Consider the following 22,756-nt stretch of genomic DNA (forward strand, 5'->3'; position numbering starts at 1 on the left):
GGGTACCAGAATTATCTCCCTGTTCCGGAGGAGGAGGGGGAGTACGAGCTCTCAAGGGACTTGCCCAAGGAGTAGAATGGGGACCGACTCCAGAGCCTAAGTCCTCTAGTTGGTTCACTGCTGTCACTCAAGGTGGCCTATGTAACTCAGGGCCACATCACAACTTCCATGGGCCCCAGGCACTTATGCCTTCATGGGTCCCTTCCTCCATAAAAATACATTATTTAGGGCTTCCCTGGTGGCGCAGTGGTTGAGAATCCACCTGCCGATGCAGGGGACACGGGTTCGTGCCCCGGTCTGGGAAGATCCCACATGCCGCGGAGCGGTTGGGCCCGTGAGCCATGGCCGTTGAGCCTGCGCATCCGGAGCCTGTGCTCCGCAACGGGAGAGGCCACAACAGTGAGAGGCCCGCATACCGCAAAAAAAAAAAAAAAAAAAAAAAAAACACATTATTTATATATCTTATTATATATATTATATTCTTCATATTATTATATATATTATATAAATATATTACATGTTATTTCTAGAAATAAAACTATATTTATACATTATTTTATTTAATTATAATTAAATATATTATCTTATATATTATGACTGCCTTGGTATAAAGATGAATATAATCCAGACTGAATTATATTGATTCCCTTCTTCTGGTTTTGAAAGAAATGAAAACATGTTCACAGTCCCCTAGAAGCACCATGGGCTGTAGGCATTGTGTTTGCTGTGCCAGATGCACACATTGCTACCACGTTTCTACCCAACACATGGCCCTCCGGTTTAGACTTCTAATTAAAATCAAATTACCGAGGTATGGCCTTTGAGGATGGAGGAATAAATTAAGTGCAAAGACTCCTCTGAAGGAAATGGAATGTTGAAGACACTGAATAGCGAAATAAATCTCGGGTCGACTTCGTTGCGGCCTCCCCCTGCTTTGCCCATCGCAGCAATAAAGCCAAAGTCTCGGATGCTTTTACAGTTCAGCTCCTTCCCCCGGTCGTACAGGTAGCCTTTTTCCAACAGCAGTTTCAGCAGGGCAATCGGCTGCTGTGTGCCATATTCGTCCACCTTGATTTTTTTTTTAAAGAAAAGGAAGCACAGTGGTATCACAAAGCAGAACTCAGCAACGCCTCTGCTGACCATCTAAACTAAATCTCATCTCTTTGCTGACCATCTAAACTAAATCTCATCTCTCCTCTCACTCTCTTGAAGCACTCTGGTTTGAGTTTCATTGGGCTTCTCAAAGTTTGCAGTTCTATATATTCATTTGTAATTTTAAAAAAAATCTGCGTCCCTGTCTAGACTGTAAGCTCCCTGAGTGCAGGGACTATATACGTTTTGCTCATCACTTCACAGCACCAGTCCCATAGGAGGTGCTCAATAAATATATCAGTTGGATGGATGGATGGAAAAACAAGTGTGTGGATGGCTGGCTGGACGCAAAGATAGATAGATGCAAAGGTGGATGGGTGCATGCATGGATGCACAGATGCATGGATGGATGGATGGATGGATACATGTGTGGATGGATGCATGGATGGGCGCATGCATGGATGCACAGATGCACGGATGGATGGATGGACGTGTGGATGGATGCATGGATGGATGCATGCATGGATCCTGGCTTTGCAAACAGTCCATCTGGAAGATAGATTTTTCAGGGAAAAAATGGTTCTGCAGAAAAGATATAAATCTAAATCCCAGTGCTAAGAAAACTTTGCACCTCTCAGGCTCTGGCCCCAGAAACACACCCATTGTGCACGCTAAAGTTCCCTTTCCTTGGTAAATCCAGAGGAATCCTGTGGAAGTGCCTGCCCTCATGCTTCCCATGTAAATGGGGCTGAGAGCAGCATTACTGCCTGAAGTACAGCTCATTTGGAAATCTCTCACTCAAACATATGCTGAATATAGTTCAGAGGCTGCCTTGCTACCTACTTCCCTCCTTTGAGAAACTACGGAACACAATCTAAGGAAAGGGTCTCTCTGGTTAAGAAGACACTTCCTGTCACACTGTCCCTTAAGCCGGCTCCTCGTAACCTGGGCCCTGCAGACATTGTGCAGAATAGACAGGCGTTCTCACACTCACCCACTCCACGCACACATGGCCACACAAACACAGCACACTGCCCCGCCCCCGCCGTTAACCCCACCAACCTTTGGCATGTTCATGTCATCCATGAACACCAGGAGGCGTTTCCCCATGGGTGGGCTGTATGTGTCTTTGGTTCGTTTTTCCACGTTGGCTTCTAAATTTCTTTGGATATCCATGGACGTGGTGCGGGAGGAGAAACTGACCATTAACACAATCTGAAACAGAAAGAGATTATTCCAAAAGGTGGTCTTTTTTTTCACAGTACCTGCAGGGAACGTTTGATCATAAGCTAGCATCTATTTTGCAAATTCGTTGGTATCTGAACCAACTTTTTTATAACGCAGCGTGAGTCTGAACTTCATTCTATTTTTTAGCGCTAAAGCAAGAATTCCTCTTTCCTCTTGGCAGGTTGTATGAGTCAATAACTGGTTGCCAGGTGTGACAATGTGGACTGGGGGACAATGTGGACTCGGGGTGGGGCTTGGCTCCACACAGTTCTAACCAGGTGACCTCAGACCCATCACTTAACCTTTCAGAGTCTCGTTTTTCTCATCTGAAAGATGATTTTAATGACATCTTCTTGGACTACTTCATAGAGTGACTTTATCATGTGAGATGAAATACACCAAGGTGTTTTCAAAATGACAAAGCAATATTCAAACATAAGTTACTATCGTGCCTGCTACATCTTAATAAATAAGTCAAAGACAGCATGAACAATCACTAGTTAGTCCTCGGAAGGAACCACTGAGAGAAAGGTGAGGGAGGCCCCCGATCCCTGTGTGGGGCGCACATCCTCACGCACTCGTACTTGGGGCTTCTCCCCTGCCCCTTCTTGGAGCGGTGGGTGAGAGTTCACTGATCAGTGGCTCCAACACTTAATTATGCACCAGAGTCACCTGGAGGGCAGCCTGATGGGGTCCCATCCTCAGAGTTCCCGATTCAGTAGGTCCCAGTGGTATAAACAAGTTTTCAGGTGATGCTTATGCTGTGGGTCCAGGGACCACACTTTCGGAACCGCTGCCTTAGATAACACCCTTCTAACAAGGTGTCCACAAGTGCAGGTGCACCTGAGCTGAACATCTGAAGGTGAATGTGCTTCTCTTTGTCATGAGCGTATCCAGATATGTCTTGTTGGGCCGATAAGCACCAGCTGCTGAGTCCCGGCGGGAAGGGTCACAGCGGGGGGGCTTCTGACTGTGGGTTCCCTTTACTCCATAAACTGGTAGGTCCTTCTGGCTGTAGACATCCTTCGTGTGCCCTCCACAATGGCATCCTCAGAGCTAAATAAACCATGCTTGCACCTGCTGGTATGTGAGTGACCTTGACCATCCATTCATGGGCAGTGCAACCCAGTCCCGCCCACATCCCTTACGTGCCCATCGCAAAGCTGGGCTGACCACTCCCCAGCCCAGAGGGCCACGTGGCTTCCCGGAGCCTCTTTGCTCCTGGAGGCACCAGCCTAAGGGAGAGTCAGAGGAAAGCCGTGGGGAACTGTCTCCCCTCTGAGGTTCCAGAAGGCCAGAACAGGAATTGGGAACTTAAATGACGGGCAACATGAACAAGGAACTGAGTCAGTGTGTGGACTGGGGACAAATATATGACAGCTGGAGATCTGGAAAATCACAGGCAGCTTCTTGGAGGAGATAAGAGTCTTTACATGGTTACTAAACATAAAGTAGAACTTGTTTAAAGCCAAGAGAGCTGCAGTGGTGAGCAGGTGGGCCCTGCAGGACCACGCTGAGTCACAGAAAGGAGAAATGCCACGCTCCTTCACAACATCTCGGTGCACCCGGCACATTCTGCACGATCGTGTTTCATGTATTCATTTTCACGTTTGTCTCCCCTCCACAAGATCGGGCCTTAACAGCCTTGTTCACTGTCGTTTGCCCTGGGGCACCCAGACCCTCCCATGTTTGACAAGTGGCTGGAGGAAGGAGGGGAGAAACCACAAAATGGTGATGAGGAATGTGAGTGCCAGCCTCCAGTCGACTCCCAAGCACCCTCACCTCCAGGCACCCGCACCCTGTGTAGCCTCGTCCCACGCTGTATCAGGGTGGGCCATGGTAGTTTCTGTGTGACCCACAGAATGTGGCAGAAGCGATGGTGTGTGATTTCCTGGGTCATATGAAGCATTGCAGCATCTGCTTTGATATCCTGTACATTCATTCTGGGGGGAGCCAGCTACCATGTCAAGAGGACACCAGCAGCCCTTGGAGAGGCCCACATGGTGGGGAACTGAGGCCGACCATTTCGGAAGAGGGTCCTCCAGCCAGTGTCAAGCCTTCAGATGACCACAGCCCTGGTCAATCTTGCAATCTCATGAGAGAGCTTGGGCTAGAACTACCCAGCTAACCCACTCCCAGATTCCTGACCTGCAGAAACTGACATAGTGTTTGTTGTATGAGCTGCTTTGTGTTGGGGTCATTTGTTACACGGCAATAGATAACAGATACAAATAATGACTTACATTAGTCTCTTCATTCAGGTTTTTAAGGAAGTTCTGAGTAGTGGCTGTCTTGGATGTGCCAGATTCACCAACCAAAAGAACAGGTTGCCTAATCTTAACCATTTGTTCCAGCGTCCAGGTAGTACGGGTTGTATCCACCGTATGAACTAAAGAATATATGAAGAACAGGAGCATCACAGAAATGCCAACAAGGTGTGCACTGGGTAACCTGGAGTTTCACAGGATCCCATAAATCCCATAAAAAGCATCAGCAAAAACCCAAGAGGTGACCTTGAAAACGTATATATATATATGGGTGAATTCATCTTAGGAGAACCTCACTACCCCAACCATTATTTTTAATAGCTTTTGGAGGTATAACCCACATAGCATAAAATTCGCTCCCGTTTTAAGTGTATAATTTGATGAGTTTGATACATTTCTACAGCCGTGTCATCATCACCACACCCAGGTACAGGACACCCAAACTATTTTAATATCCAATTCTGACTTATACTCAGGATATTAAAAACTCAGCTTCTCCACTGCATATGTCACTCACTTATCACTTATCAGGACTTGGTTTCCTGGCCAACAATTTCCTCTGAAGAGAGCATAAAGCCTCGAAGTCAGGTCTGGCTTACTCCTGCATGGGCAATTTTTAATCCTGATTGGTTGCTGAGAAAATATGTACACCTCACTCTAAAAGAACTCTACACAAGCCAAAATCAGATATTCATTTTGTGAAATGCTTCAGCCTCTATGTTATCCAAATAGCCATAGGTGTGCACGTAAAATACGACTCAATACACAACGCCCATGGTACGTGACTTCTCAAGGCAGCATCTCTTACAGAACTCTGCCTTGTTCATTCCTCTTTCACTCCTTCTTTCGTCCCTCCCCACACCCAGTCAGCTCTATAGGGCAGAAGGGAGCCTGTGCAAAGCGACGGGAAGCAGACCAGCACCCTACCTCTTGCCCCGGCCTGTCAGGATCCGCCTGCCCAGGGAAAGAGTTGAGAGGCACAGACATCTGAAGACGCCCACAGCCAGCAGCACATAGAAGGAATCCAAAGTGCCGCCCTCTTGGAAAAGCCCATGGCTCACGTTCCTCAGTTTCTCCCAACCAGCACTCCGGGTGGGACTCAGAGTACCACAGGGACCTCAGGATCTTTTTCCCTTCTTCACAGAATGAGAACCTTACACGCTTAAACCGAGGGTTTGGTTCTCACTTACCCAGGATGTCAATAAATTTCCTCTCACGGGAATGAACATACTCTGGAACTAATTTATTCCATGGTATCCATTTCTTCTGTGTGGGATCAAAATGAAAGTCAAACAAGGTTGGAAGGTGACCTGTAACAAACAGTGGTCTGTGTCACTTCGATCGTGGACATGGAAATACAGACTCAGCTTTGGCACATGCTTGAAATGAACTAATGTTATTTGCTCCCTGGACAGAAACTTAATTGAATAGACAGATTAGGATGGATGGATGGATGGGTAGATAGAGATAGACAAAAATGGATGGATGGATAAAGATAGAGAGAGAGAGAGATTTAAATATAACTGGGCTAGGGAACCCAGGAAAAGGCTCAGAAGGGAGGGGACTGGAAGTCAGAGCTGTGGACATGGTGAAAAGTCTCATGAAGAGTGAAAAGAGGGTCTAGGACCAAATCCTGATGTGAGGGAGGGGCAGAGGAAGGGGACGCAACAAAGGAGCCTTTGAAGGCACGGCCAGGATGGAGCAGGCTGGAGGAAGAACGTTTTAAGGAGGCAGAAAGTGGTACCCTGTCCGCTGCTGGGACAAGGTCGGGGAAGCAAAGCCCAGAAGGGGTCACCAGATCCGGCAACGAGAAGGCAGTGCACGTGCAGTCTGGGAGGAGCAGTTGGGGTGGAGACGTCTAAGAGCCTGTGGGAGGGGATTGGTAGAGAGGGACAGATGGAAAATACAGGAGAAAGAGGAGAAAACCAGTGAAGCCAGGAGCCTGATGAGGAGGGCGGGGTAGACCTCGAAGCACAGGGCGGGTCCAGCTGGGAGCTGGCCTCCTCTCCCCTGAGAAAGGAGACAGGAGAAGAGGGGTCTGGAAAAATTCCTATCTGACGGTGTCCGTTTATCCTGTTGAAGGAAGAAGGAAGGTCACCTGCAGCGAGAGGGGAGAGGGCCATGTGGAGATTTGGAGGAAAAGGGAGATGAACTGCCCCTGTGGGGACAGGAGAGGGAGTTCAAGTTCAAGACTGAAGTTACGGAGGTGCCAGGCTTCGTGGCTGTGTGATTGTCGCGGTATCCCGCAGCCCCGGGAGAGGCAGAGAAAGCAGGCTTGGGTTTCCTCAGAGAGATTCGACAGAAGGGCAATTAGGCAAGAGGGGTTGAAGCGACAGGGCGGCAGAGGAGGATCCAGAAGGTTCAGAAGGTGGTAGGAAGAATGGCGGGGGGCGGGGGACAGTCCCCACGAGGCCAACGGGGGTCACGTGTGGCAGGAATCACGGATGCCGACTGTGAAGCAGGGAGCGGGAGGTGTGCATTTATGATGCAGACAGAACTCGGCCAGGTGTTATGAGCTAGGATGACGTCGAGGGACCCGGAGCCTGGAGCTGAGGGCAGAAGGCATCTGGAAGGGAGTTGTCTACACGGCCATTCAAGTCCCCAAGATGAGAGCAAACTAGGGAGAAAGACCAGACCGGGACCAGCATCGTCTCTGATGGCACCAGCATGTAGCCGGCGTGGTGGGCGTAGCTGGGAAGCAGCCCCGAGCCCGCCGCCAAAGGAGACTCGGGGTCCCGAGAAAGTACAGGCAAACTACTCCCCAAAGACCATAGACTTTTTAAATTGGGGTAGAGTTGTTTTACAATGTTGTGTTAGTTTCTACTGTATGGCGAAGTGGAGTTCCCTGTGCTACACAGCAGCTTCTCATTAGTTACCTATTTTATACATATTAGTGTGTATATGTCAGTCCCAATCTCCCAGTTCATCCCATCCCCCTGTTTCCTCCCTTGGTGTCCGAACAAAGACCAAAGAATTTTTTTTTTTTTTCTTTTTGGTACGCGGGCCTCTCACTGTTGTGGCCTCTCCTGTTGTGGAGCACAGGCTCAGCGGCCATGGCTCACGGGCCCAGCCGCTCCGCGGCATGTGGGATCTTCCCAGACTGGGGCACGAACCCGCGTCCCCTGCATCGTCAGGTGGACTCTCAACCACTGCGCCACCTGGGAAGCCCGACCAAAGACTTTTAAAACATCTTTTATTTGCTCAATGACTCTCCGCTAGAAAGACCTACAATCATTTTACTTTGAGCTTTAAAAAGAACAGCCCGGGTAATGATTACAGAATACAACTTAGGTCTCCCTGCCAAGCCATATTCAAATGTCATTAAGAGACAGACAAAGAAGGATCCTAGTGTTAGCTATAGTTCTTGGAGAATGCCACATTTTCATCGTATATGGTTCTTTGAGGATGCACATTTTTCATGCAAACAGTTAAACCTTAATATAATGATTTCCTATGACTGATCTGCAAATCCACACATGATTGTCTACTGTGCAAACACTCAGGAATAGAGCAGATGAATTAAGCGGTGGAATTTTAGGGAGAAAAAAAAAGAGAGAGAAGCCCAAAGGAGAAGAAATTCAAAGCCAAGCACAATGTGAAAAGTTTAAAGAGCTTAAACAGAGGGAAGGAAGCAAGCGCCTAAGCTAGGGGGGGAAAGGTTAGACTCAGCAAAAAAGGCCATCCAAGGGAGCTGGGCTCTGCTATAGCAGTTCACGCATTTGAACGTCTCCTGAGGGTACCACTGGGTGCTCTGACTGTTGCACATTTCTCTACAGAAGCAAACAATCTGGAAAACCCATACAGGCATACATATGGAAAAGCAAGGTCACATCCTCTTAAAAACCTAACCAAAAACAGTCTGAGCAGGAAAACAAGCTACCTTTGGTTCCTACCTGGCAGTTCCCCAGGGTTGGCCCAAACCCCTTCCGTATCAGCAGCAGGCAAAGAAGCGATGCGTTTAATACATTCATCAAATTTAGCCCTTCCATCCTCGAGCAGGGAAGCGCCCAGAGAGCAGCACAGAGCCTCTAAGAAGTAGCACTCCAGAAGATCATGGTCCTCGATTTCTCCCTCTAGTAACGAATCCAGCATCTTGGTTAACTGGGTTACCTGGTTCACAGGAAAACACCTGGGTCAGTCCATATATTCCACACACCCCAACCCGGGTCAGTTCTGGTCATAAATCCCGGGATCCCAGATCCCAAAGCGGTGGGAACTATATGACCCGCCATATTGGTTTCAACAGATGGAGCCCAGTATCTTGTCTTGCACAGGGTCACAAAAGGAAGTATTGTGTCTTCCTTGTCAGTAGCTGGCAATGTTAGAACTTACCCATCTGGCATCTTTGCTCCCCTTGAAAGCCCACTGTGGGGGTCCACCTTTAGGGAAGAATTTCTTTTTTGCCGACAAAGATCCTTACTTACCATATTTAGGTTTGTCTGCGGAACTATTGTCTTCAGCTTCTCTCCTTGTCTTCCATCCACTATTCCTTCTGCTATCACATCAATGAGATAGGGTACATATTTCTCAAACAGACTCTGTAAATCACCTTGCTCCACCTATAAAAGAGCAGAATTTCAAAGCATTTTCAAGGGCTCCTTTATTTAAATGGAAGTTCGTGGGAAGCTTTGCTTGTAAAAAGAGGGGGTGAGAGGGAACTTCCCTGGTGGTCCAGTGGCTAAGAGTCCACGCTCCCAATGCAGGGGGCCCGGGTTCGATCCCTGGTCAGGGAACTAGATTCCCACATGCCACAACTAAGAGTTCGCATGCCGCAACTAAAGATCCCACGTGCCACAACTAAGACCCGCCTGGCGCAGCCAAACAAATAAATAAATATTTTAAAAAAAGAGGGGGTGAGACATATTTTCTGATGAATGAGAAATTTGGCAGGTGAGTAAACTCTGATAACTCATATATTTGTAGAGAAATTTGTCCTCTATAATGCTCTTTCATTTCATCATGAAGCCTTTGATTTCACTGACCTGGGAGGGAGGCGCCATAACAGGTCCCATCTGATAGAAAAAGCGCAGGTTATCTTAGAGTTCAAAAGACATGGCCACAGTCATTGAGCAAAGAGTGCAAAGCAGTGGAAGGTCCTTCTCCCTACCAAGGCATTGAGGACCACCAGGGACTGCATGGGTGGTCATCCCCCATCTGACAGGGTGCCTCAGATGGTCCCATCATGCTTCCCTTGGTCTTCTTTGGGGTAATTATGTCCTGGTTTCCAATTCACCATCAGCCTAGTGGTCCTTCTAGAGATGCATCCTGTGTGGTCATGGTGTCCCAGGTGTGGTCAAGCCACAACGTTCACATGACTGTCACATCTATCTCTGCAGCTTTCAATGAAGCCCACCATTAAGACAATACACATTTTTGAGCAGCCATGTGATACGTCACAGGGTTTGAGGTCAACTGAAACCATCAGATCTCAATTCCATGACAAACTAGGTCCTTCACACACTGTATTCATCCAACTGAGCAAAGCAGGAGGAGCTGGGCACCTAATAGAGACAAGTCTCCCAACTCCTGGGCTTGGCTGGATAAGGGGTTGCCAACTACAACGCATAAGCCAAATCTGGCCTGCCACCTGTTTTTGTAAATAAAGTTTTATTGGTACATTGCTATGCCCATTCATGTACTGTGGCTGCTTTCATACCACAATGGCGGGGTTGAGTAGTTGCAAAGAAACCATATGTCCCGCAAAGCCTGAACTATCTACTCTTTACTCTTTCACAGAAAAAAATTTGTTGCCCCCTGGTCTAGACTATCAAAATCACTACCTATCCCAACTGCTGTGAATTATCTGGAAATCTAATAAGGGTGTCTTCCATGTTTTTATCCAACTTATTGATAACATTAAGTGCTCAAGATCCTGGGCAGGTCAAGGTCAAGGTCATGGCCTTCAACAACAAACATCCCTCTGAGTTATTTTTATCCAACTAGCCACCAATATTAGTAACTGGTAAGTTCATTTTGGGAATAATTTTCACCTTGTTTGGTATTTGATTAACCCATTTTTTCCAGTATGGTTGATATTTCAAGTTTTTAGGATCCACATAAACCATTCCACATCTAGACACAGTCGCAGGGGAGGCATACTGTAAATCTCCAACCTGGAGAAATAAACAAAATCAGTGTTTTCTACAGCTATAGACAACTGGAATACATGTTGTAAAGCCGTTGCTTGTACAAAGTTTTTACAAATGCATAAAACCCAAGTCATACTCCAATTAACAAAGCTTTTATGAGGTTTCTAATTGAACACTTAGGTTTATCATGGGAAGATTATGCATCTCTGATGTAGCACTTTTTAAGTTTCTTTTGCCATAAAATTAATATGAAAATTAACATGCTGTAGAATATCTGACCAAAATTTAAAAGTATAAAGAAGAAAATAAGTTAACTAAATCCCACCACCAAGAAACAAACACTGTTTTGGAGTGTTTTCCTTTCAGTCTTTTTTCTTCATTTTTTATATCATAATTGAGATCAGGGAATATGAAACTTAATAAGTATGCATCTAACAGCAATATTAACACACCAGTCTCTCTTTATCTGAAAAAAAGACACAGTTCAGTCAGTCAATAAAATAATGATATGCATAAATACTCATACATCGACAAACTTTGCAGGCCAAGTTAGGAATGGTATTAGCACTAAGCTAGAGTGAAAGCAAGTCTCAGGACCACAGCTGTGAAACAGGTTCAGAGGATATGAAAGTTTGAAAAATGAAGATAAGATAAAGGCAAATAGTGAGAGAGAGAGAAAAAAAAAGGCAACTATAAACTCCAGCCAAAAAAAATGGCTCTAAAAGAAAGTAAATGTATCACAGTTCCTGGATTTCTTGCTTCGCTAGCAAGTATATCACAGTATACTAGTTGGCTCTACAGTAAATATTTCCTTATTCATAATGATGTAAATATGTTTACTGGTTTAACTGACTTAGCAGTATAGTATTCTATGGAGGGGAGGTGGGCTGATGGTATAAAAGATGAACCCTCACTTTCATAGCAGTCAGTCAACAGATAATGTGTAACCTTGATAAAGGAAGAAATAGCACGCAAAGTGGGTTCCTTTAGACACTAGAGTAACCATCAGAAGAAACAACTCAAGTGTGAAATGTAGTTACCTCTGGGATACAGTGAGGAGGGATGAGAGCAGCAGGTAGAGAACAGAGTTGTACTCGTCATAACTTCTTCTGCATTGTTCGGGTTTTCTTCAGTCACCTATATTTATAACTATTTTAATGAACATTTTAGTCTACAGATAACAAATGCAGGAGAGGGTGTGGAGAAAAGGGAACCCTCCTACACCGCTGGTGGGAATGTAAGTTGGTGCAGCCACTGTGAAGAACAGTATGGAGGTTCCTTAAAAAACTAAATATATGATCCAGCAATCCCACTGCTGGGCATATATCTGAATAAAACTATAATTCAAAAAGATACATGTACCCCAGTGTTCATTGCAGTACTATTTACAATGGCCAAGACATGGAAACAACCTAAATTTCCATCGACAGATGAGTGGATAAAGAAGATGTGGTACACATATACAATGGAATACTACTCAGCCATGAAAAAGAATGAAATAATGCCATTTACAGCAACATGGGTGGACCTAGAGATTATCATACTAAGTGAAGTAGGTCAGAAGGAGAAAGACAAATACCATATGATATCGCTTATATGTGGAATCTAAAATATGACACAAGTGAACTTATTTACAAAACAGAAACACACTCACAGACATAGAGAACGGAATTGTGGTGGCCAAGGGGGAGGGGGATGGGGGAGGGATGGATTGGGAGTTTGGGATTAGAAGATGCAAACTATTGTACATAGGATGGATAAACAACAAGGTCCCACTGTATAGCACAGGGAACTATATTCAGTATCCTGTGATAAACCATAATGGAAAAGAATATGAAAAAGAATGTATATAAATGTATAACTAAATCACTCAGCTGAACAGCAGAAATCAACACAACATTGTAAATCAACTGTACTTTAATAAAATAAAATTTTAAAAAAATAAACATTTTAGGGACTTCCCTGGTGGTACAGTGGTTAAGAATCCACCTGCCAATGCAGCGGACATGCATTCGATCCCTGGTCCGGGAAGATCCCACATGCTGCGGAGCAACTAAGCCCGTGCGCCACAACTATTGAGCCGGCGTGCCACAACTACTGAAGCCTGCATGCCTAGAGCCCGTGCTCCGCAACAAGAGAAGCCATCACAATGAGAAGCCTGCGCACCGCAACAAAGAGTAGCCCCCTCTCACCACAACTAGCGAAAGCCCACGCGTGTCGATGAAGACCCGAAGAGCCAAAAATAAATTTAAAAAATTAAAAACGTAAATAAAAAATTAAAAGTTAAAAAGTAAACATTTTAAATTTTAATTAAAAGAAAGACATATTTGAAATTATTTTTCATCACTACTTGCCTCAAAGAGCAGGGCACAGTGTGCTTGAAGCCGAATACGTTCACCATTGGCCAACGTCAGCAGCTTGTTGTCGTCCATCACAGAATTCATGTTCTCCACCCACAGAGCGTCCACATCACCATCAAATAAAATATACCTGCAGCAACCAGAGAAAAGTGAGCCATGGAAGATTTCCAATTATGGAATTTGGTGTAACCTCCCTGTTCATGTTGAATGTCTTTTTCCAGGGTTTTCTTTTTTCTTTTTTAAAGATTTTTTTTTTGATGTGGACCATTTTTAAAGTCTTTATTGAATTTGTTACAATATTGCTTCTGTCTTAAGTTTTGGTTTTTCGGCCACGAGGCATGTGGGATCTTAGCTCCCCGACCAGGGATCGAACCTGCACCCCCTGCATTGGAAGGCGAAGTCTTAACCAGTGGACTGCCAGGGAAGTCCCACAGGGTTTTCTAACCAGGATCTGAGATAGAGCACCCTACTTGGTGCTTATAATAGTTTACATATATATAAACTATTCGAGTTAGTCACCAACATTTAAGAATCAGGAAACCTGACCCAACAATCTGGATTCCCTGCTTCCCTGGCAAACAGGAAGGTCTGACAGTACAGACCTGCATTCCCGCATGGGAACAATGCGCTGCTGCTGGTAGTAGCTGCCCATGAAGACAAAGTGTCCCAGTCCACCTCATTCTTTTCTTAAATCTGAGCATCAGCTGCTATTTACCACTGGTTCGGACATCTAGTCCTCTTATGGTCAAGTTAAAAGGATTTCATATACCCATGGGTACGGGATTGAACGGTGGCCCCCGTAAGATAGGTCTATCCAGAACCTGTGAGTGTGAACTTATTTGGAAGAAAGGTCTTTGCAGATATAATTAAGGGAAGGATCTTGAGATGAGGCCATCCTGGATTATCCAACAACAAGTATCCTTACATCGGGGGAAGCCACATGAAGACGGAGGCAGAGATTGGAGGGATGTGGCCATAAGCCAAGCAATGCCTGGGGTCCCTAAAGCTGTCAAAGGCAAGGGAGGACCTTCCTCTAGAATCTTCAGAGGCAACGCTGCCCCATCTTTATTTCAGACTTCTGGCCTCCAGGAATGATGAAGAATACATTTCTGGGTGGTTTTTTTTAGCCACCCAGTTAACGGTAATTTGTTACAGAGGCCCTGCAGAAGCTGATACACCATGTAACTTGGCCCATTCACTCTCCCTGATGCTACCTGCTGGGCCCCTAGGAGCATCTGCATTTGCAAAGCCCTGGTTTACACACCATCCTTCTTGGCAGGAGATCTACTTTGGCTTCAGGGCCTCCGGTGTTCAAGCGACGTGACCCTTCAGTTCTGTGGCTATAATGGGTTACATCACAGTAAAGCCCAGCTCCAAAAGAGACTGTGTTGGACAGGGGGATTCTACTGTGTTGGAACGCTGATTTCATATTGCTTCCATTTAATTCACTGATATGAGTAGCTGGATTTTTCCAGCATTAACCTTTTGGTTTATTTTCTTCCAGTATTTTTTTTAACTTTTTAATCTTAAATAATTTGAAACTTACAGAGTTGCAAGAATAGACTAGTACAAAGAAGTGCCACATGCCCTTCAACCAGATTCTCCAGTTGTTAATTTTGCCCCATGGATGCTCTTTTGCTCTCTCTCTGTTTTCCTGAATCATTTGAAAATAAGTTGCGGACATGACGCCCTGTATTCCTAAATGCTTAAGCATGTTTCCTAAGAACAAGCACCTTCTCTTATGTAACCACAGTACAATTATCAAAATCAGGAAATTTAGCATTGATAGAATACTATTAGCTAATATACAATCCATGTTCAAATTTCACCAACTGTCCCAAAAGAAAGTCTCCATTTTACAGCATCGTAGGGAGACTAGATTCAGGCTACAATCAGTAGATGCTAAAATCGTTGGGTGAAGGTTTGATGAGGAATAGGGTATTTACATAGTCTTAGGGTATCTCCCCACACCTTGCATACCAATTGCAGAAGGAAAAATGGCAGACACCACCCTAACCTGACGATCAAAGTTAAAATCACCAATAAGGGGGCAAACCAGTATCACGTGCTTCCGATGAGACGCTGAGAAGGGCACCATGTCCCTTCTGAGAGATTCCTGCAAGGACATGTAGCCTGCATCCAATTACGAGGAAGCAACAGACAAACCCAAACTGAGGGCATTCTGTGCTGCAGCTGGCCTAGAATCTTTCAGAACATCAAGGCCATGAAAGATAAAGAAAACCTAAGGAACTGCTTGAAATTAGAAGACGTCAAGGAGATAGGACAACCGAGCACAGTGTGAAATCCTGGACTGATCCAGAATCAGGGGAGGATTGCTAAAAAGAGGCTGTTCCAAAAGTCATCAGTTGAGACGTTAGACTCGTTATTTAAGGGATTTTTAATTAATGGGGTTGGACTAGAATATACAATCAGGATCATCCCTGGGTTGACTTGACAGGTGTCACGGGAACAACTAACACTGGAGAAGACTTTTTACCGGATGTTCCAATAGAGCATTTCCCCTCCCGGCCTCACTAGACCCTCACCGCGGTGGGCAGTGATTGGAGCAGGGCAAGCAGCCTCAACCACGCCTGCAGCTCTGAAGGGTGTTCCAGCACTTTCCACGATGTTTTGTTGCCTTTCCTTGACTTAACCTCGCCGTATAGGCAGCCTGGTGTGGTGCCCCTGTTTGAGGGCTTGGACTCTGATGTCCCAAGTTCAAATCCCTGGCCTTGGGGCAAGCTCTTTCCTCCCCTTCCCTGGATCTCAGCTTCCTCCATGGTAAGCTGGGATCCATCGTAGTCAAGGAGCATGATTTAGACAACACATAAACAGCACTGAGGTGGCACCTGGCCCTTCGTGAGCAGAGCCTCCTGAATCTGTTTGCTTCCAAGCATGAAACTACAGTACTATATACATCATTTGTTTCTTCGTAAGCTTTGGCTAATTCACTACGAACCTACCCAGGCTCTCCCCTCCCTACAAAGATACTCACTTTCGCTCCTTCTTATCCGTCGGCTTGTTGATCTCCCTGAAGATGTTGGACAGCACCCCATCTGTCCAGTCTCGGGTGGTGGGGTCCAGGATGCCGTAGAGCTCTGTGACACTCATAGCCTTGGGGTTCAGGACATGCAGCTTTGTCACCAGCCCAAGCCTAAATCGAAGGAGAGGTTTCAGCCGTGGCTCAGGCAGACCAAACGCATTAGGAGAACAATCTAGGTCACCCATGTGGGGGATTAGATCCCCTGTGTTTTCGATCCAATCCGAAATTTAAAATGCAAACCATCCAAACTCTGCACTGGGCTTCCCACTCTCTGTTAATGACTTATACTAAACTCAAGGGAACCACCTTTCACCAGGAACGTGGCCCCAACACAAGTGAGGTCTGAACTGATAACACGGCTTTGACTTCTGAGGGCAACAGACGCTAACCTTCATGTATATTTCGTATTTGTGTATTTACATATTCATGCATATGGCACATTCATGTAAATATTTCACAACTAGTGTATAGGAGATTACAGTCACCAGGATAATGTAAAACCTCTGAACTCCTGATGTTCAATCCCTCATAGTTACAGAACGACATCTGCTCTGCGTTGCTGGCTTTACAAACCATGTAGACAGGGTATTTCCCAGTATAATGCCTGTAAATTCCTGCAGTGTCGTGGGATTAATTCATCTATAGAAAACTAAAGTTCACACAAAACATAGTTTAAAATTAACAAAATAAATAAATAAAAATAATAGTGGCATACCTATACTCACATCTGTCCGTGATAGTTCTATAAATTACCTAACAATGAGTTAATTAAAGAATGAAATACAGGATGGCTATGGAATAACCCTCTTAAAATCAGTAAGCCACCGTCCACTGATTTCCTCATGAGAAACATACAAAGAAGGAAGAAGAAATGACAGTCACTCAATTGGATTTTATAGCCTATTAGAACTGGTAAAGTCACAAAGATTATAAGGCTTGATTTAGATTTTTGCTGAAACATCAGCATGCACTGAAATCTTTCTGGAATGCAGCTATTGCTTAGGAGAAATGTGAGAAGTCAGAAAACCCATACTCAGTATAAGGGCATAGATTCACCACAGGTCTTTATGATATTCTATATTAGGAGTGTGAAATCACTTTTTCCTTCGAGTAGGATAGCTCTTGCAGGGCTGGTGATGATAAGGCACTTGGGGAAGGGACACTCTTTTTGGCCACTCTGATACCATAACAGTGTCGCCTCATGGCGGGGGGTCCTGACTGACTTTAAAGGAGCAATCTGAACGCCAAGAAAATACGACCTAAGTTAATTTTCAAAACATCCTTATAAGATAGTTTTTGAAATACTCATTTCACAAATAAACCTATTCACAGTCTGATGCACAAAAGGCTAACTGTTTTGCCTTCTAAAATATATCAACTAAATCAGCAATAAGACAAGTTAAGATGCTCTGGGTTTGGGACTTCCCTGGCCGTCCAGTGGTTAGGATTCCGCACTCCCACTGCAGGTGGCACAGGTTCAATCCCTGGTCAGGGAACTAAGATCCCGCAAGCCACGTGGCGCGGCCAAAGTTAAAAAAAAAAAAAAAAAAAAGATGCTCTGGGTTTAAAGCGGGGGGTCTGGGACAAACATAACCTCCCAGGAAATCAGAGAGCAAAGTGGGACTAGGTAACACCGCCACCGACCTCACCGTGAAACCACCATGGCAACAAAGCCCTCCCCAAGGATGCCATACTCACTTGGTCTGGGCCTGACACAGGGCATTTATGACCACGGACTTGCCCCCTCCCGTGGGCCCCACCACCATTGTCGTGTGGCGGGTCATCATGGTCTCGAACATCTGAACCACCTTATCCACCTGTGGGACAAGCATTGGCAGCTGGGTTAAAACACAGCTTTTTGTTAAAAACAGCTTTATTGAGCTAGAATTTGCACACCGTACAACTCACACATTTAAAGTGTTTCAACAATTCAGTGGTTTTCAGTATGTTTGAAAGGCTGTGAAACCATTACCACGTTCAATTTTAGAACATTTCATCACCCACCCCCCAAAAAAACCTCTGTGCTCATTCGTCATGTCTCCCAAGCCCGTTGCCTCCAGCCCCTGGCACCCACTAATCTACTGTCTGTCTCTATGGATTTGCCCGTTTTTGACCAAAAAATGGAATGACATAAATGGAATCGTGCAGTACGTAGTTTTGGGTGTCTGGCTTCTTTCACTCAGCATCGTGTTTTTAAGGTTCACCCATCAGTGAAGCCTGTGTCAGCACTTCCTTCCTTTTTATGGCCAAATAATATTCCATTGTATGGATGGATCACATTTGTCTATCTCTTCATCCGTTGATGATATTTGCATTATTTCCACTTGTTGGCACTTATGAATAATGCTCCTATGAACATTCATGGACAAGTCTTCATGTGGATAAATATGTTCTCATTTCTCTTGGGTTTATACCTAGGAATAAAATTGCTGTTCCTCATAGAGTAACTCTATGTTTCACTTCTTGAGGAACCACCAGACTGTTTCCCAAAGTGGCTACACCATTCTACATTCCCACGAAAAACACATCTTTTTAAACAACCACCTCTAGAGGAAACCACCAGGGCCAGGAAAGGTGCACAGAGATCTCTCATCTGTGGTCAGTACCCGCTGCCCCGGCCTGAGGCCTCTGGGTAGCCTGATGCCCCAAGGTGGCCTGTCCAGAGGCAGCCACCCCAAACCTGCAGCTTTGGGCATTTACGACCTGAGCAGAACACTTTGGCAATAATGTATGGCTTACAGACAACATATACAATCTCACAGGCTTCAGATGATCAAAATTTTACTTGTAAGATCTAATTCAAAATTTTTTCTCCGGGGGGAAAAAAGGTGGGGTGGGGAGAGAAGATTAGATGGTTGGGCCCCAAAACAAAATACTTAATTTATCTGATCACATTATGCCAGAAACATTTTTGGAAGGTGATATATCCATACAGTGGAATATTACTCAGCCTCAAAAAGGAAGGGAATTCTGACACATGCTACAGCATGGATGAGCCTTGAGGACACTATGCTGAGTGAAATCAGCCAGACACAAAAGGACAAACACTGTGTGATTCCACTCATATGAGGTCCCCAGAGGAGTCAAATGCCTAGAGACAGAAAGTAGAATAGAGGTTACCAGGGGCTGAGGGAGGAGGGGGGAGTTATTATTTAATGGGGACAGAGCTTCAGTTTTGCACGATGCCAAACTCTTTCAAAACAACACGAATACATTTAACATTACTAAACTGTACTAAAAATGGATAAAATGGTCAATCTTATATTATGTGTACTTTACCACAATAAAAAAAGAAAATGGGGGTGGGGAATGGTTAAGATGGTAAATGTCATGTGTATTTTACCACAATTATTTTTAAATGAAAAAAAAAAACGGAAACGACCCAGAAAAAGCCATCCTCAGCACCATTTTACCTGGACAGGTAAGACAACGTAGCCATTTTCCTGGAGCACCTGTTCTACAGCATCATTGAAATCGGGGTAGCGAACCCGTGGGCAGTCCAGTCCAGGAAACAGATCAGAAATCAAACCAAGGAAGAGAGGGACGTCTTCAAACACGAACTTGGGCAGGTTCATGTCTCGAAGGGCCCTCATAAGCACCATATCCTGGATGGAGCAAAACACAGACGTCTTCAAAGATGTTTCTGAAAGCCCCCAGGGCTAGTCTAGAAATCCTCTTATGAAGTAGACAATGAAATTTTATATGAAATATCAAACACAAAGCATTCCAAGTAGAGTGTCTGGAGAGACACACGAGTCTATTGCCCATAGAGTGGCATTGATCAGACTCTGTTTTGGAGTAAGTCCCGTGTGAAAGAAACATGACCGCCCCTCTGGCTTTTATTGCAAAGAGGAAATAACTCCTGTTCGTGTTTTCTACAGCATTTTGTTCATCCCCACCCCTCCAGCCCGTCATCCTGCAATTGTAGATTGATTATTATCATTGAAGTATCACAAACACTGGCACCATGAACACATGGAACTGGACCTTATGGTAATCAGTCAAATTCGAAGAGAACAAGGTAATGCAGAAGAGACCAAATGAAGGCCAGACAAGTAAATGAAGTGACAGCTAAGAATAAAACTTTCTCTTGATACCTGTGCTCCCCGTCACCTCCATCCCAGCATTTATTCAATACACATGAACCAAATTAAAACACCAGAGAACTTACAGCACGTGGCCCCTACCTCCCTAAGTTCAGAAGAACCTCTCTTCAGCTCACCAGCCATCACCAACACTGATTTAAGGGCTCTGAGTCCAAAATCATAATGATGTTGCTTGGAGAGCTGCTCCCGGGCCAGCTTATACAGAACGGTCATCTTTTTGGCCAGAGTCTTTTGTGATAAAAGACAATGAGAAATAAATGAAGAAAATGCCCTGAAAACACCAGAACATCATGACACAGAGAAAACTGACATAAAGGTGTTCAGATGAAGCTGCTCTACAAACCAGCAAATCTTGCCTCCAACAAATACCAGGATGGGTCCCCCGTTTTTAACAGTGACAAATTACGACCTAATTTAAAAGAACATCAGCCTTACCAGACAGAGTTGGATGACAGTCCCTGAAAGCCAAGGAAAATCTTAACCACCTTAAAGAACAGAATTCATACAACTTTTTAAATCATAGAGATTACACTCCAAAAATTTGCTTCCTTTGACCTAAACGTGTTATTAAAGCTTTCTTGTAACTGTTTTTGAGGACAAGTCATCCACCTGGTCTACATGAAGGATTCAACACTTGCTGGTCCCTATGGATGGCATGGGGACTTTGCTCATCGAAACTAAGAGCCAGAGATCTCTCCACTCTGGCTCAAAATCCATAGACAATAGGATTGGCAATAAGAGCCTTTACCAAAAAACTGCAGAGAAGCAACCTAACAATCCTTTATCTTAAAAATATTCACGGGCTTCCCTGGTGGCGCAGTGGTTGAGAGTCTGCCTGCCAATGCAGGGGACACGGGTTCGTGCCCCAGTCCGGGAGGATCCCACATGCTGTGGAGCGGATGGGCCCGTGAGCCATGGCCGCTGAGCCTGCGCGTCCGGAGCCTGTGCTGCGCAACGGGAGAGGCCACAACGGTGAGAGGCCTGCGTACCGCAAAAAAAAAAAATTTCGCTATTTTGCACTTTTTTCCAGAACCTTCTGAGGAAATGTATGTGCATAATCTTTTTATACATATTTTAAGAGATGATAAAGGAGTTATCTATATATATATATTTTTTAAAGCCACATATTCTCACGGGCATGAGGCTTAGCGAAAAAAGCCTACCTGAAAGGGTTACATGCTGTATGATTCTGAGTATAGAACATTCTAGAAATGATGCAATTGTAGTGATAGAGAATGATTGGCAGTTGTGAGTTAGAGCTGGGGGCAGGCTGTGACCGTTAAGGGCTGACACGAGGGAGTTTCTCTGTGGTGATGCGACAGTTCCATGTCTGGACTGTGGCTCCAGTTACAGTAACTCCCCTACATACAAGCCTTCAAGTTGCAAACTTTCAAAGATGCGAACGTGCTTTGCATGTCCGATCACGTCAGTTCACGTGTCTGGTGTACACTGCCACGTGCGTGCATCCTCTACAAGTGGTTGTGCTTTTTAGTGTACTTTACAGTACTGTATAGAGTACAGTAGTACAGTTTCTTTATTTCTTGCCTGTTCACTCGATGCCAGCCCCTGGATGCCAGCTGCTGAACTGTACTGCTGTGCTTTTCAAGGTACTGTACTGTAAGATTAAAAATGTTTTCTTGGGGCTTCCCTGGTGGTGCAGTGGTTGAGAGTCCGCCTGCCGGTGCAGGGGACGTGGGTTCGTGCCCCGGTCCGGGAGGATCCCACATGCCGCGGAGCGGCTGGGCCCGTGAGCCATGGCTGCTGAGCCTGCGCGTCCGGAGCCTGTGCTCCGCAGCGGGAGAGGCCACAACGGTGAGAGGCCCGTGTACCAAAAAAAAAAAAAAAAAAAAAAGTTTTCTTTATTTTTTGTGTTTGCTTGTTTTTTATGTATTATTTGTGTGAAAAGTATTATAAACCTATTACAGTACAGGACTATAGAGCCGATTGGGTACCTAGGCTAACTCTGTTGGACTTATGAACAAACTGGACTTATGAACATGCTCTCGGCACAGAACTCGTCCGTATGTAGGGGACTTACTGTATTCTACACGTGTGATTATATGTCATAGAACTATACACACACACCAGAGAGAGAGAGAAGGTGAAACCTTGTGGAATCCAAATAAAGTCCGCACTTGAGTTAATAGCATTGCGCCTGCATCCGTTTCCTGGATTTTTAAAAAAATATTTATTTATTTGGCTGCACCGGGTCTTAGTTGCAGCATGCGGGATCTTATTTTTTAGTTGCTGCATGTGGGATCCAGTTGTCAAACCCAGGCCCCCTGCCTTGGGAGCGCAGAGTCTTAACCACTGGACCAGCAGGGAAGTCCCAGTTTCCTGGTTTTGATGTCGTCACTGCAGGAAGCTGAGTGAGCGGTACCTGGAACTCTCTGGACGACTGCTGCCATCTCTTGTGAGTCAAATGATTCCAAAATAAAAGTTATAATTTTAAAAAGAGAGAAAGGGAGGACTTCCCTGGTGGTTAAGACTCCACACTTCCACTGCAGGGGGCACAGGTTCAATCCCTGGTCGGGGAACTAAGATCCCACATGCCGCGCAATGTGGCCAAATA

General features: G+C 45.1%; 1 protein-coding gene across 3 annotated transcripts in view; it reads right to left on the minus strand.

Moving 5' to 3' along the window:
• The window catches only part of DNAH10 (dynein axonemal heavy chain 10), a 148,158-nt gene that overhangs the window by 48,952 nt on the left and 76,450 nt on the right, over positions 1 to 22,756 (minus strand). For all 3 annotated transcript variants that reach the window (XM_060118805.1, XM_060118803.1, XM_060118804.1), the window contains 12 exons: positions 20,266 to 20,412; positions 19,492 to 19,683; positions 17,777 to 17,895; positions 16,031 to 16,189; positions 13,030 to 13,165; positions 10,577 to 10,699; positions 9,011 to 9,145; positions 8,480 to 8,696; positions 5,777 to 5,896; positions 4,563 to 4,708; positions 2,155 to 2,307; positions 808 to 1,068 (listed from right to left, as the gene is read on the minus strand). In XM_060118805.1, coding sequence (XP_059974788.1) covers positions 808 to 1,068; positions 2,155 to 2,307; positions 4,563 to 4,708; positions 5,777 to 5,896; positions 8,480 to 8,696; positions 9,011 to 9,145; positions 10,577 to 10,699; positions 13,030 to 13,165; positions 16,031 to 16,189; positions 17,777 to 17,895; positions 19,492 to 19,683; positions 20,266 to 20,412 — 1,908 coding nt within the window. The remainder of the gene's footprint in view (positions 1 to 807; positions 1,069 to 2,154; positions 2,308 to 4,562; positions 4,709 to 5,776; positions 5,897 to 8,479; positions 8,697 to 9,010; positions 9,146 to 10,576; positions 10,700 to 13,029; positions 13,166 to 16,030; positions 16,190 to 17,776; positions 17,896 to 19,491; positions 19,684 to 20,265; positions 20,413 to 22,756) is intronic.

Source organism: Mesoplodon densirostris, chromosome 15, assembly GCF_025265405.1.
Source record: "Mesoplodon densirostris isolate mMesDen1 chromosome 15, mMesDen1 primary haplotype, whole genome shotgun sequence".
Taxonomy (NCBI): Eukaryota; Metazoa; Chordata; class Mammalia; order Artiodactyla; family Ziphiidae; genus Mesoplodon; species Mesoplodon densirostris.